Below are 12,902 nucleotides of genomic sequence, written 5' to 3' on the forward strand. Positions count from 1 at the left end.
TGTGGATGAGACTTGCTCGCACGAAACATGGAAATGGTTCAACGTATGTATGTTATGATTCAAAGACATTCTATATATGTTTTTATATCGATATACCTTGGAGTGAATTTTATTTGCATTGTTAGCAGGGTTGTCTATGCGCTCTGGATGGTACATATATCAATGTTCATGTACCAATCATGGATAAGCCAAAATATAGAACAAGGAAAGGGACAATAGCACCTAATATTTTGGGTGTTTGTGATCGTGATATGAAGTTTGTGTATGCATTAACCGGGTGGGAAGGTTCAGCAGCAGATGCGAGGGTTCTCCGAGATTCTATGAATCGACAAGATGGGTTGAAGATTTCGAGAGGTAATATTCAAAATTTGATCTTTGCTTGTACCATCAATACATCAATAATATTATGATACAAATAAAAATAAAAACATTATAATATGTCAATAACTTCAAATTTAATTAATTTATTTTGAATAACAATTAGCCCAAACTCATAGTTTACAATGATGACAGGTTGCTACTATCTATGTGACAATGGAAACGGAAATGTAGAAGGATTCTTAATCCCATATAGAAGAACCCTCTATCATATTAATGATTGGGTGAATTCTAATGGTGGACCACAAAATTATAAGGAATATTTCAACTCCAAGCATTGTCGTGCACGCAATGTTATTGAGAGGGCTTTTGTTTTAATGAAAAAACGATGGGCTTTTCTTCGGAGTCCCACATTTTACCCTCTTCAGGTTCAAAACCATATGATCTTGGCCTGCATGCTCCTACATAATTTTATTCGATTTGAAATGCTCGACGATCCACTCGAAGAATTTGAAGATGCATCGGGAGCTTCTAATGAAGAAATAGAAGATGAGTTCATTGAAAACATGGAGTCTTCATTAGCTTGGGATATGTGGAGAGATAACTTGGCCATGTCGATGTATCACAATTAACGAATGTTATACTTATGAACATGTTGTTTGTTTTCTTCTGTGAAGAATTTGATAAATGGGTGTGAGTTACTTTGTGGTTTGCTTTTTGTTGTACAAGACATAATGTGATTTTATTTGACATTATTCTATTTTATATGATATTTTTGTTATACTGAATATCATAATGCATAAGTTAGTATAATTTTTTTTATAAAAAAAATTATGATCAACATTTATGTTCTCATTTCAGGGCATTGACTAATATTATACAGATTCATGGAGTTTGGAGCATCTAGCAACATTGGATCTGGAAAGTGAAGAAATCATACAAAAGTAGGCCTATGTGGAATAGCCGTAAAGAGAAAGTTCTTATTCAATCTTTGAAAGATGCAATGAAAGGAGTATTTAAAAGTGAAAATGGTTTTCGGGTTGGGCACTCGGTTTTTCTTGAGGAAGCTATGAGAAAAGTGTTTCCCAACACTGATTTACGAGGCAACCCCCATATAAATTATGTGCATATGTATGGAAAAAAGGTTCAATTGAGGGCATTTTGAGAAATCAAGGTATATTTTTAAATTTTTTATTTTTATAATCAATCACACCAAACACTCAATTATTTATCATAATTTTCTAATCATTCATACCAAGCACCGTATATTTAATCACATTACATCAACTATCTTTATATTTGTATAAATAATCATTTAAATATTTTTTCACTCAGTTATCACATCACACAAATCAAACGGAGCTCAGTGTGTAAATTTACGTCCTCATTGCTCAATAACTTTATTTCATGTTCTTCTTCAAAATATACGATTAGGAGCATCTTTTTTTGGTTCTAGTTCTCTTCTCTTTTTGCCAAGGTTGTTATGAATGAATCGATTCTTTAATTTGCTGGTTTTCTTCCATATTCTCTCTCAGTGGAGGACGAAATGGGCTTGGATTTTTTTTATTTTAAAGAATGATTAAACATTTCAAATATGTTTTATTGAAAGAAAACCGATTAATTTTTCTTGCATATTTTAATTATCCACTTGGACCCCTTCCATCTCAGTTCATTATTATGTCTCGATTCTTTTCTATGATGAATATAAATATTAAGCACTTGACTCGAATAAAAGTGCATAATTAAATAAATGCTATAGATATGATATAGATTTTTGCTTGCTCCGACTCTGGTCAAACTATCAACAAAATTTTTGAACATGTTGAATATTTGGGACTGAATGGTATGCTTGTATTAGAGATCCAAGCTATTATGGATTCAGACACCTTCATTTCCCTTCAACACATGAGACATACGACAAATAGAATGACTAATCTCCTAGCTCGAAAATCTATTATGTCATCTTCGAATGTAGAATGGATCAATGGATACATTCTTCTAATATTCTTCATTTTTCCACCAGCTTTCATAGGAATGAATGCTGCAATTTTCACATTGCAAAACAGATGTAAAGAAACCATATGATCTGGGTGTTGGAGAATTGCTTTCTCGTATCCAAGACGCAGTGGAAGTATAAAGATTTTGGTTTTGATATTCAAAACTTGACTTAACTGTCGTATACATTAAGAGTATAATGTTTGGCTCCAACTATCCATGTGTGTAGGAAATGATCGTACATTGTTATTCAATCATCATATTATGCCCACGATTGAAAGATACAAGATTTAGCGTTAAGAATCAATCATTGGAATCAATAGTAACCAACAACGAGAGCAGTGGCGGTCCGATGGCGGGTCAGCTGGACGATAGTGGCTTGGCTGGTGGAAGGTGAAATATCGGCCTTGGGTTTTTCTCCAAGAATAAGGCTGGTCAAAATCTTGGTGTGAAGGGAAGAAAATCTTGACAATCTTGGTTTTTCTTGATTGTGTTGTGCTATGTGTCTGTTATCTTTTGAATATACATATTGATTATCTCTCAGTTGTACATAAATCCTTCTAGAACTAAGAGTTTCTTCCTTGTCAAATCTCTCATGTTTATATTATCAACTTTTGAAAAGATTTGATAGGATTAGATAAGTCATTATCTATCCATGAGATTCTAGAGCAAGGAATGCCACGCACGAGCGGAGCGTCGAATGCTCCTGGGATGATTTGACCAATTAGAAATCTATTAATCATTGTTTGATTAGGAAACTATAAGTTTAATTAATCAAACAATCAATGATTCTGGCTTCATCAAAATCCTGATTGATGATCAGATATCGTCAATGTGACGAGGGTACAAAACTAGTTATTATGATGTAAGGTGAAAATTTTGAATAACAAAATTTACATTGATTCATTTTCAATAGTTGCCTATTTTGGAACTCTTTCACTAAATTAGGTAGTTGCGCTCTCCTCACAAAATTAGTATTCAAGTTAACTTCCACAACTTCCAAATATAAAACATATTTATAAACTCTTTTATAAGTTATATGTTTGATCTTCATCAAACTTAATTATCAAATTCAACTCATTGAATTTGACTATCTCAACGAGAACATGGAATCTAATACTTGTGTGATCCTCAATGTTTCATGGATATAGCTATCCTATCGGCAAAGAATGACAGAAATTCATTAAATGCATTAGGCAGGCTTTGTTGACATTGTAACAATGTTGACAAAATTGACGAAGAATTTTCAGACGGAAGACGCGTTTTACATGCGTCTTCACACGGACAAGGAGCTCTATAAATAAAGCTCTCTCCCTTCATTTTACATCATCTTTTCTTCGAGTTTTCTCTTATCTTATAGTATTTTAGTGCTTAGTTCTATAATATTTGTAAGTTGTTTTGTTCTCCTGTATTAAGAAAATGTGTTCTCTTTGGAAACATAGTGAATGGGTTGTATACTATAAAATATTATAGTGGAATTCTTTTCATCTTGCCTGTGGTTTTTACCATATTAATTTTTAGGAGTTTTCCACGTAAATCTCGTTGTCCAATTTATTTTTTATTTTCATATTTATTATCTCAAATTGTCGTGCGTGGGACCAACATATCCATGAGTTGAGAACTCATATAATTCAAGATAACATTTTTTTTCTTATATGGATTTACCCTTATTTGTCTCATTTTGTGCATCACCCTTTTGATCACAAGAACGTCAGAACTCGGTTCTGATTTCACCCATTGAATCATGGTAATATTTTCTAATAGCATCTTCCCATTATTCTTAAATATCACTGATAGTACATATAAGAACCAATATGTTATGGTTAGCATATGGTTAGCGTATAGTACAGTCCTTTCAACTCATATATCACGATCGAATCTACAATCATTGATATATCGAGATTTGCAAATGAATTCGATAACGATGTGATATATCTTTGAGTAATCATAGCGACATCGTATGTGCAACTTGAGAAACAAATATTTCTAAAGCACATGTCTTACTCTAGCCATAGATTCCTTGAACTATAAAATCATCGAATCACATAGAATATGCACACTCGTGGGTGAACGGTGAATCCCCAACTATAATGCATCGACATCTATTTATCTCAAAACTATACCTAACATATCCGCTTGATGAACCTCATGGAGTCAATAAATGAATCAAACTCTAGTATGAAAAGACTTCATGTTGTCTCAGGTCAAAAGACTAATTGAGTACAACCATAACTGTGGATTTATTCAATCGATAAGTGTTAACCACTTGGAAAGTCCGATGGAGGATTTTTCAGTACAATCATCATATGATCGTATGATTGGACATCTCCATGTTCATACCAATGAAACGTGACGTTAACATCATATATGATAGTCTCGAACGTCAGAACTCGGTTCTGATTTCACCCATTGAATCATGGTAATATTTTCTAATAGCATCTTCCCATTATTCTTAAATATCACTGATAGTACATATAAGAACCAATATGTTATGGTTAGCATATGGTTAGCGTATAGTACAGTCCTTTCAACTCATATATCACGATCGAATCTACAATCATTGATATATCGAGATTTGCAAATGAATTCGATAACGATGTGATATATCTTTGAGTAATCATAGCGACATCGTATGTGCAACTTGAGAAACAAATATTTCTAAAGCACATGTCTTACTCTAGCCATAGATTCCTTGAACTATAAAATCATCGAATCACATAGAATATGCACACTCGTGGGTGAACGGTGAATCCCTAACTATAATGCATCGCCATCTATTTATCTCAAAACTATACCTAACATACCCGCTTGATGAACCTCATGGAGTCAATAAATGAATCAAACTGCAACGCTAGTATGAAAAGACTTCATGTTGTCTCAGGTCAAAAGACTAATTGAGTACAACCATAACTGTGGATTTATTCAATCGATAAGTGTTAACCACTTGGAAAGTCCGATGGAGGATTTTTCAGTACAATCATCATATGATCGTATGATTGGACATCTCCATGTTCATACCAATGAAACGTGACGTTAACATCATATATGATTGTCTCGAGCTCGAGTAACTTTTGTCCTTTATTTTAGGTGGTTAAATCTACTAGGAAAGAGTTTAGAGTATAGAGTACACATCTAATGAATTTCACGATCTACGTGACTTGTGGACTTCATGGTACTATAGTATATCCAATGACTTTACAGCTTGCATGTGTATATAGATAAAGTAAATGACATAATTATATAAAAGCATAAAATATTATTAAAATAAATATTTTTCTTATATAAGAGTCAATAAAGCTCAAGTCAAAAGTTGGCTAGTCGGACACCTACTCGAACACTGGGATCCAACACAACGGCGGCAAGGCTTGGTTAGGCAACGGCGGCGTGAAGCTTCTACCGAAAAAATAGCTAGAATCGACGCACTACCGGGATGGTCTGACCGCTTTTGGGTCCGAACTGGCTGCATCTTTGATGTCATGGTGAAACGAGGCCATTGTACGTGCCAAGACTACGGCAACTTCCTTGAATGCAACGGCGAGGGCGGCGTGCCACCAGCCTCATTTTATGATGTCGGTTTTGTTGACAAATTCAGCCTCCCCATTTCGGTCATTCCCCGTTCGCGGGTCCGGTAAGTGCTCTTCCGTCAAAATGCATGTCCGATTTTGAATAGAGTTTGTCCCAAAGAACTGGCAGTATGGTGGCATGGTGGTTTGTAAGAGTGCATGCATCGCGTTCAACAGAGACCAGTACTGCTGCAGAGGGAAATTCAACAAGTCGACGTGTTATTCCAAGATTTTCAAGAAAGCTTGCCAAGTGCTTACAGCTACCCTTACGATGATGCTACCAGTACTTTTACTTGCAAGGGGTTGTTTATTTGATTGCATTCTGTTAGAATTTTTTTTGGGTATCTCAACTGTTAACCAATGGAGTAAGATCTTGTTGGAAAAAGAATAGATTAATCAATATTCCATGATCCATATCGTACGCACGTAATATAAATGATTGCCATGCGTGACCAAAAATTCAAATCTTGTTTCTGATTTGGAAGCAATAACGTTAGAACCACAACTAAATTGTTGGGGCATGATTTATTTCTGATTCTTGATTATTCCAATTTTGATTCGATGGTGCGAAGAATCAACTTGATCAATATTGGAAAAATTCATGTTTGCTTTTTCGATATATTACAAATTGTTATCGATTCGTTTTCTATCAAGTTTAAAATAGAATCAGTGCTGGAAAGTAATCAATATAATCATTGATTTAAATTAAATAAATTTTTTTGTTCGGATTACAAACTTAACCATGACAATGAGTGATTGGTTTATGTCCGCCAATTTAGCATAATAATTCAAACTAAAACTTCACAGCAAACGACTAAAAGATTATGCGAGCGGACTCCTACAACCATACATACATACCGAACATAATATTTTATGAAAAATACAAAAGCAATCATTCCATTCATCGTTACAAAAATAGGATTTTGTTGTCTGTAACAAGAAGTACAAGGTAAGTAAAGTTCGTAAGGAATTTCAGTGCGAATCTTGGGTAAAAAGATACAATGTGTATTGTAGGTCAGCAGATAAAGTAAATAGGTCATGGAGAAAAGTAGCACACCAAAGACAACAAAATGGTTTCATTTAAAGAATATCATACGTCAGATTCTGACAAGCTTAAAGGTCGAACCTGAGGTTGGGGCACATGCATGAGGTGATACTACAGATGGTAATAGAAAAGCATGGCAAAGTCGAAGTCTTGATCTTATGATGTTCCGCAACAAGTGTACTTGTTTCTAGTTGGTATAGGTTCCTGTCCAGGCACGACGATATTGGTTCCCTTGAGAAGCGCGGAGTTTCCTGCAGATTCCGATTCATTTGCGATGAGTGCTTTCTTGCTCACAACTCGATAAATCTCAGTCAATACTGTTAGGAAAGCTGGTTCAACATTGGTTGCTTCAAGGGCAGATGTTTCCATAAAGAAAAGGCTCTCTTTCTCAGCAAAATCTTTAGCATCTTCGGTCGGGACAGCTCTAAGAGATTCTAGGTCGGTTTTGTTGCCTACTAGCATAATGACTATGTTCTTGTCGGCATGACCACGCAATTCCTCGAGCCACCTAGCCACATGATCAAATGTTTGACGCTTGGTGATGTCATAAACCAGCATTGCCCCCACCGCTCCTCTGTAATATGCACTTGTCACGGCTCGATACCTAAAGTCATCCATTTTTCGGACACGAGTGGAAGAATTAGCGGATGAGAGAAACAACCAATGGTCTTCACTCTCCAAAAATGGAGGGAGGACAATTGCAAAAGAAAATTGTAGTAAAATAGAAAAGAAAAATCATAAATAGAAGAGTGAGCAAGGGCATCAAAGCTCTATATGGTCTTCCACTGTCAAACCGGAATCATTTCTTTTATAGCATCAAACTCACATAAATCTAGTTGGTAGCTACATAAGGCAAAAATTACACCAAAATCATGAGGAATTACAAACTTCAACGTTAACTATTTAGTATGTAGCATATAAAAGAAACATTTCAGGGGTCCAGTTCCAAGCTATAAAGTTATGGTTTTAATATATCCTCAATAAAATTGGGGCATTTTATATAGCAAAAGAAAGAAAATAACTTTATAGGATGAAATGAAATAATAGTGAAACAGAGAGGAATATCGAGTACAATCGTTGCATTATTGGTTCCCTTAATATTTAAGAATATATAGATTCTTCAGCCTCACTCTCCTGAGGAGAGAGAACCAGAGCATTCATTATAAGTTTACCACAGAGAAGATAGTTGAAGCCTGCATTTCACACCCCTGTGGTAAAACATAGAGAACCTACATGCCCAATCAAGAAGAGAAAAGAACCTCTAAAGCACCATATTGCTTGAATTAGTGAGTTTATAGTTACTTGCAAGAAAATGGATGTCAGCAGCCACTTAGGCAATTCTAACACAAAATTCAGCTAAACAGAAAATCATTACTCGAGTCTTATCTCGCGAAATAAATTACAAAATAACAGGAATATTGTAGTGATTTTCGTAAGTTGAGACCGAAAGGCATGTTCGTAGGTTAAGACCAAAAGGCAATGGAAGTTCAAGGAATTCAGCCAGCCTAAAGTTTCTTAGATTCTAGAATACTTCAGAAATAGGATGGAAATGCGTTGGATCCATATTATTTATCTTATAGAATTGGATAATTTGATGAAAGATCTATTCAAATTTAAGAACAGTTTCCAATACTACTTCTAAAGCTTCGGTTCCTTCTAGTTCATAGCACTTACTGCATGGAAAACTCCGAATGAGTAAGAAAAGCTAAAGAACAAAAGAATAAAAATGACCGCAAAGAATATGTAGCATAGGGGTGGAAATCTTTCAATCAATCTTGATAACACTGCGAAGTAAAGAAATAATGCTGACATTTTCAGTATTCGAATTCTATTCAGTTTGTCAGGAAAAAAATTCATACTAATCCTTAAACTTTACTAGATAAGGCAAATGCATTCGAGTGGAATTAGTTTTATTCCAAATCTTTTCCAGCATCCTAACACTCAGCTTCTTCGCATTTTCAAACATATAACTGAGTAACTGACATACTTGGCCCACTAATTTTTTAAAAATAATAGATCCCTCATCCCCCAGCTAGCTAAAAAACATTGAACAAAAACCAGCATCACACGTTATATCAATCGCTCCCTATCTTTAGGATTTATAATTTGTTTTGAAAAGATTCATGGTCCATTAAATATATGGTTACATGTAATACAAACAAAGAATTTATCAGTATTAATAATAAAAGTTTACACTGAAGAAGAAAAAAACTAATATGAAATTAGATGGAAACCCACCTAAGGAACTTGTAACCAAATCTCACAAATCTTGGGATGTCAGGTACTCGTGAAAGTACATACACTATACTGCTACAAACTTAAGAACTTAAATGGTCACTTCCATGTTGCCGGCAGCTCCATGTAAATCTATGTGTGTAACTGATCAGTTATTTGAGGACGAAAAATGATTATCAATCCAAATGAAAGACATAGAATTGCACCAACTCAAACCAAATCAATTCCACCAATAAACTCACAATAACTCATGCTCCATAACCAAATTATGGTTTAAAGGAAAACACAAGCTAAAAGGGCATAGCAACAGAAGATCACAGCTTCCCAAAAACGAAAACATATTTTAGAAGACGGAAAGCACAAAAAATGAAGGCGCGACAAGATACATCAGTACCTTTCTTGGCCGGCCGTATCCCAAATCTGGGCCTTCACGCTCTTATGATCGATCGTAAGAGTTCGTGTCTGGAATTCGACACCAATTGTGGCCTTAGAATCCAAATTGAACTCATTCCTCGCAAATCGCGCAAGCATCTGAGACTTCCCCACCGCAGAATCGCCTATCAACACGATTTTGAACACGTAATCTATCCTGTTGCTGAAGTCCCCTTTATACGTACTCGACATCTCCTCCTCTGACTCCCTCGATCAATCAAACAATCCAAATTACACACAGCACAACAGAATCGATCGATCGATCGATCGATCGCCTGAATGAAAAAGTTGGGATTTATGAATAAATTTCGTGTATATATTTTCGACCTTATACTGTGTGAAGTTTGATTATTTGTTTGACTTCCCTTGGTCGGAGTCATTCGTATTTTTTTAAAACATATAAAATTATCATTTATATTTTGCGTTTACATCTATTATTAATTATTATTTTATTTGTGAGAGCATAATAATTTGTATATATAAAATAATAAATATCATTTACATCTATTATTAATTTATTAATGAAACTACGTGAGCATAATAATTATATATATAAAATAATTTTTATAATATTTTAATCATATTTAATTTATTTATTTAAACTTAAAGAAAAGTAATATAAATATAAAAATATTTATAAAGAGTAAAAGTGAGTTATATGAATTATACTATATTATTAAGTTTGAGTACTTTAGATTAATTATTTTAGAGGACACTAAAATATTTAATTCTATAATTATCAAAATGAATAAATGGCTTCCCAAGCCAAAGTGAAGATCAAACTTGAAGATCATTGTTTCACTAGGAATACTGACTACTCCAGCTAATTGAATCAATCAGGCTTGCAGTGAACAATTCTATCAAGATTTCCATAAAAATCTGTTCAAGAATCAGAGTTCAATTGACATATCAAATAAAATCTTTAATATTTCAACAACTTTTTTGAACCCTTCAAAATGTCGATACTTCCGTGCAATATCAAATGATATTATTTTTCAGAAATGACGATGACATGGCAAAACAGCTATTGTATATGGAATATTAGATTCAAAATTTGTCCATTGGATGGAAACATAAATAGATAAGTCGCGCAAACATTCCAACTCTGCAATCCACAATCAAGCTTTATCTATCTTGTACATTTTGTGATTAAAAGCTTTCAGATTCCAACATAACAAGAGCTCTTTTAAGAACACACTTAATTGATCATATTCGATCATTGATGATCATTTGTATTAAGTGTATTTTGTTCTAAAAGACTTGTAACAGATGGTAAGTGTAAGGCCCGAGATGTTATCAATTTTGTGAGACACCGAAAAGAAAATAGTATAGATGGCATTTTTGTAATTAAGTGGAAAATACTTAATTTAAATTTGATGGCAATTTTGTAATTAAGTGAAAAAATTCTTGATTTAAATTTGATGGCAATTTCGTAATTATTGGATGAAAATTTCGTAATTATTGAGGGCTGATTTGCAAATAATGAAGAATTCAGGGGCTAAATTGCAATTATGACTTGAGTGGGACACTTGTCATGGATTTGATTATAAAATTTGGTATTCCTCAACATTTCGGAAAGGATAAACAGCCGAGAGCTCAAGGGAATTGCAAAGATTTTTTAGAATCTTCAAATCGTGATTTTATACTATCCGTAATCAGCTTTTCAATCCGAACATAGTACCGTACTCCTCTCGTCGTCAGCTACAACTGGACGTAAGTTTTATTGAGTTCTGTTATCTTTTGAAATTATGATATTGGAGGAATTATTATGTGATAATTATTATGTGTTTTGGGAATACTAGACATCGTAGAATCGAAGTCAGATTGAAGAACAAGTTGATTTTGGAATTGTTATGATTTTCTGATTTTATGGATTGAAATTGAACAGATTTGGATTATTGATTGATTACAGATTGTAGCGGATATGGGTTATGATGTGTAATTGATAACTGTTGATATTGTATTGACGGAGATATCGGGATTGTGCCGTTATGCCGTTGATTTTGAATTAGATTCAAATTGATCAGATTCAGTATTGAATTGGGAATGGAATGTTGATATTATTATTCTCGATATGTCATTTCAGATTGACAGAGACAGTCTTGAATTCAGAACTTCCAATTCTTCAGACCGAGACTACGAAAGAAAGGTATAAGTCAATGTTAAATGGGAGATTAACTTGAGTCAGATTGGACTCTAGTTTCCCTAAAACCACATACTTTATTTTATTGCTATTATTTGACATTGATATGATTAATCTATTGAATTATAGAGAATAGAGAATAGCCGATAGCTATTGAGCGAGAGTCATTGACAGAAGGGCCAGAGTGTGACAGAGTGGTCATTGGCCCATTGCACATTGTCACAGGATAGGTTTGGAAGATATGCCAAGTTTGTGGCGGATATGCCAAGACACTGGATTATTGAATTATATCGATATTGCTTAGGGGCGGATTGACTCCTATCGCTGAGATTCGATATATGTGTCACTGTCCAGAAACCGGGATCCCTAGAGTAGAAATGAGTTGAGTCGGAGATGACGAGTCAGATTGTTTTATCTGTATTCACTAATGTGTCATAAATTACGATTCATGTTCTTTGATACACGATTTATGCTTTTGTATATGATTTTATGCATTGCATGTATACATGTTTTATACTGGGATTATATTCTCACCGGAATTATCCGGCTGTTGTCGTGTTTGTATGTGTGCATGACAACAGGTGGGACAGGATCAGGGTCGAGGAGATGAGGAGAAATCGTGATTAGAGTGGAGACTACGGACTTTGATGTTGATGTAAATAGGGTTGGAACACTTGACAGTTAGTTGTTGAACCTGAGTTTAAATGGATGTTTGTTGTACAAGACTTGTACGTTTATACTGAGGTGTATATGAGATTGATTTCACTACGTTCCGCATTTAAAGAAAAAAAAATTTATGACCCAAATTACTTGATTAGTAAATTGATCCTAATGATGTTTAAATTAGCGTCCGGGTCCCTACAACAGGTGGTATCAGAGCTGTAGGTTCCTTAGACTGAGTTAGAAGCTAGTGAGCGAGGTAGATTGAGTTTTCTTTCCTTGCCTTTGAATGCTAGCATGTTTTACTGCTTTGAAATACATGTTACTTGATTATCTGATTTGATATGGTAATGTGTATTATTGAGAATGAATCAGAACCGATTCTTGATCAGCAGTAAGATGATCAGAGGAGGACTGAAACAGGTTTGTTGTATTGGGTTCCTAATCCTTTTGATAATCAGATATGCCTCCCCGACGAATTCCAGAACAGGGCAGTACATCGAATCCTCCA

The 12,902-nt window shown here is 34.4% G+C and overlaps 1 protein-coding gene across 1 annotated transcript; it reads right to left on the reverse strand.

Annotated features, from left to right (window-relative positions):
- Positions 1 to 6,727: 6,727 nt before the first annotated feature.
- LOC140957291 (ras-related protein RGP1-like) lies at positions 6,728 to 9,922 on the reverse strand. The gene is made up of 2 exons (XM_073414481.1): positions 9,551 to 9,922; positions 6,728 to 7,525 (listed from the first exon to the last, which is right to left on the reverse strand). Exons 1-2 carry the CDS (start codon positions 9,778 to 9,780, stop codon positions 7,078 to 7,080), a joined length of 678 nt encoding a protein of 225 aa, XP_073270582.1. The 5' UTR covers positions 9,781 to 9,922; the 3' UTR covers positions 6,728 to 7,077.
- Positions 9,923 to 12,902: the final 2,980 nt, after the last annotated feature.

This window comes from Primulina huaijiensis, chromosome 14 (assembly GCF_012295235.1).
Source record: "Primulina huaijiensis isolate GDHJ02 chromosome 14, ASM1229523v2, whole genome shotgun sequence".
In the NCBI taxonomy this organism is placed as follows: Eukaryota; Viridiplantae; Streptophyta; class Magnoliopsida; order Lamiales; family Gesneriaceae; genus Primulina; species Primulina huaijiensis.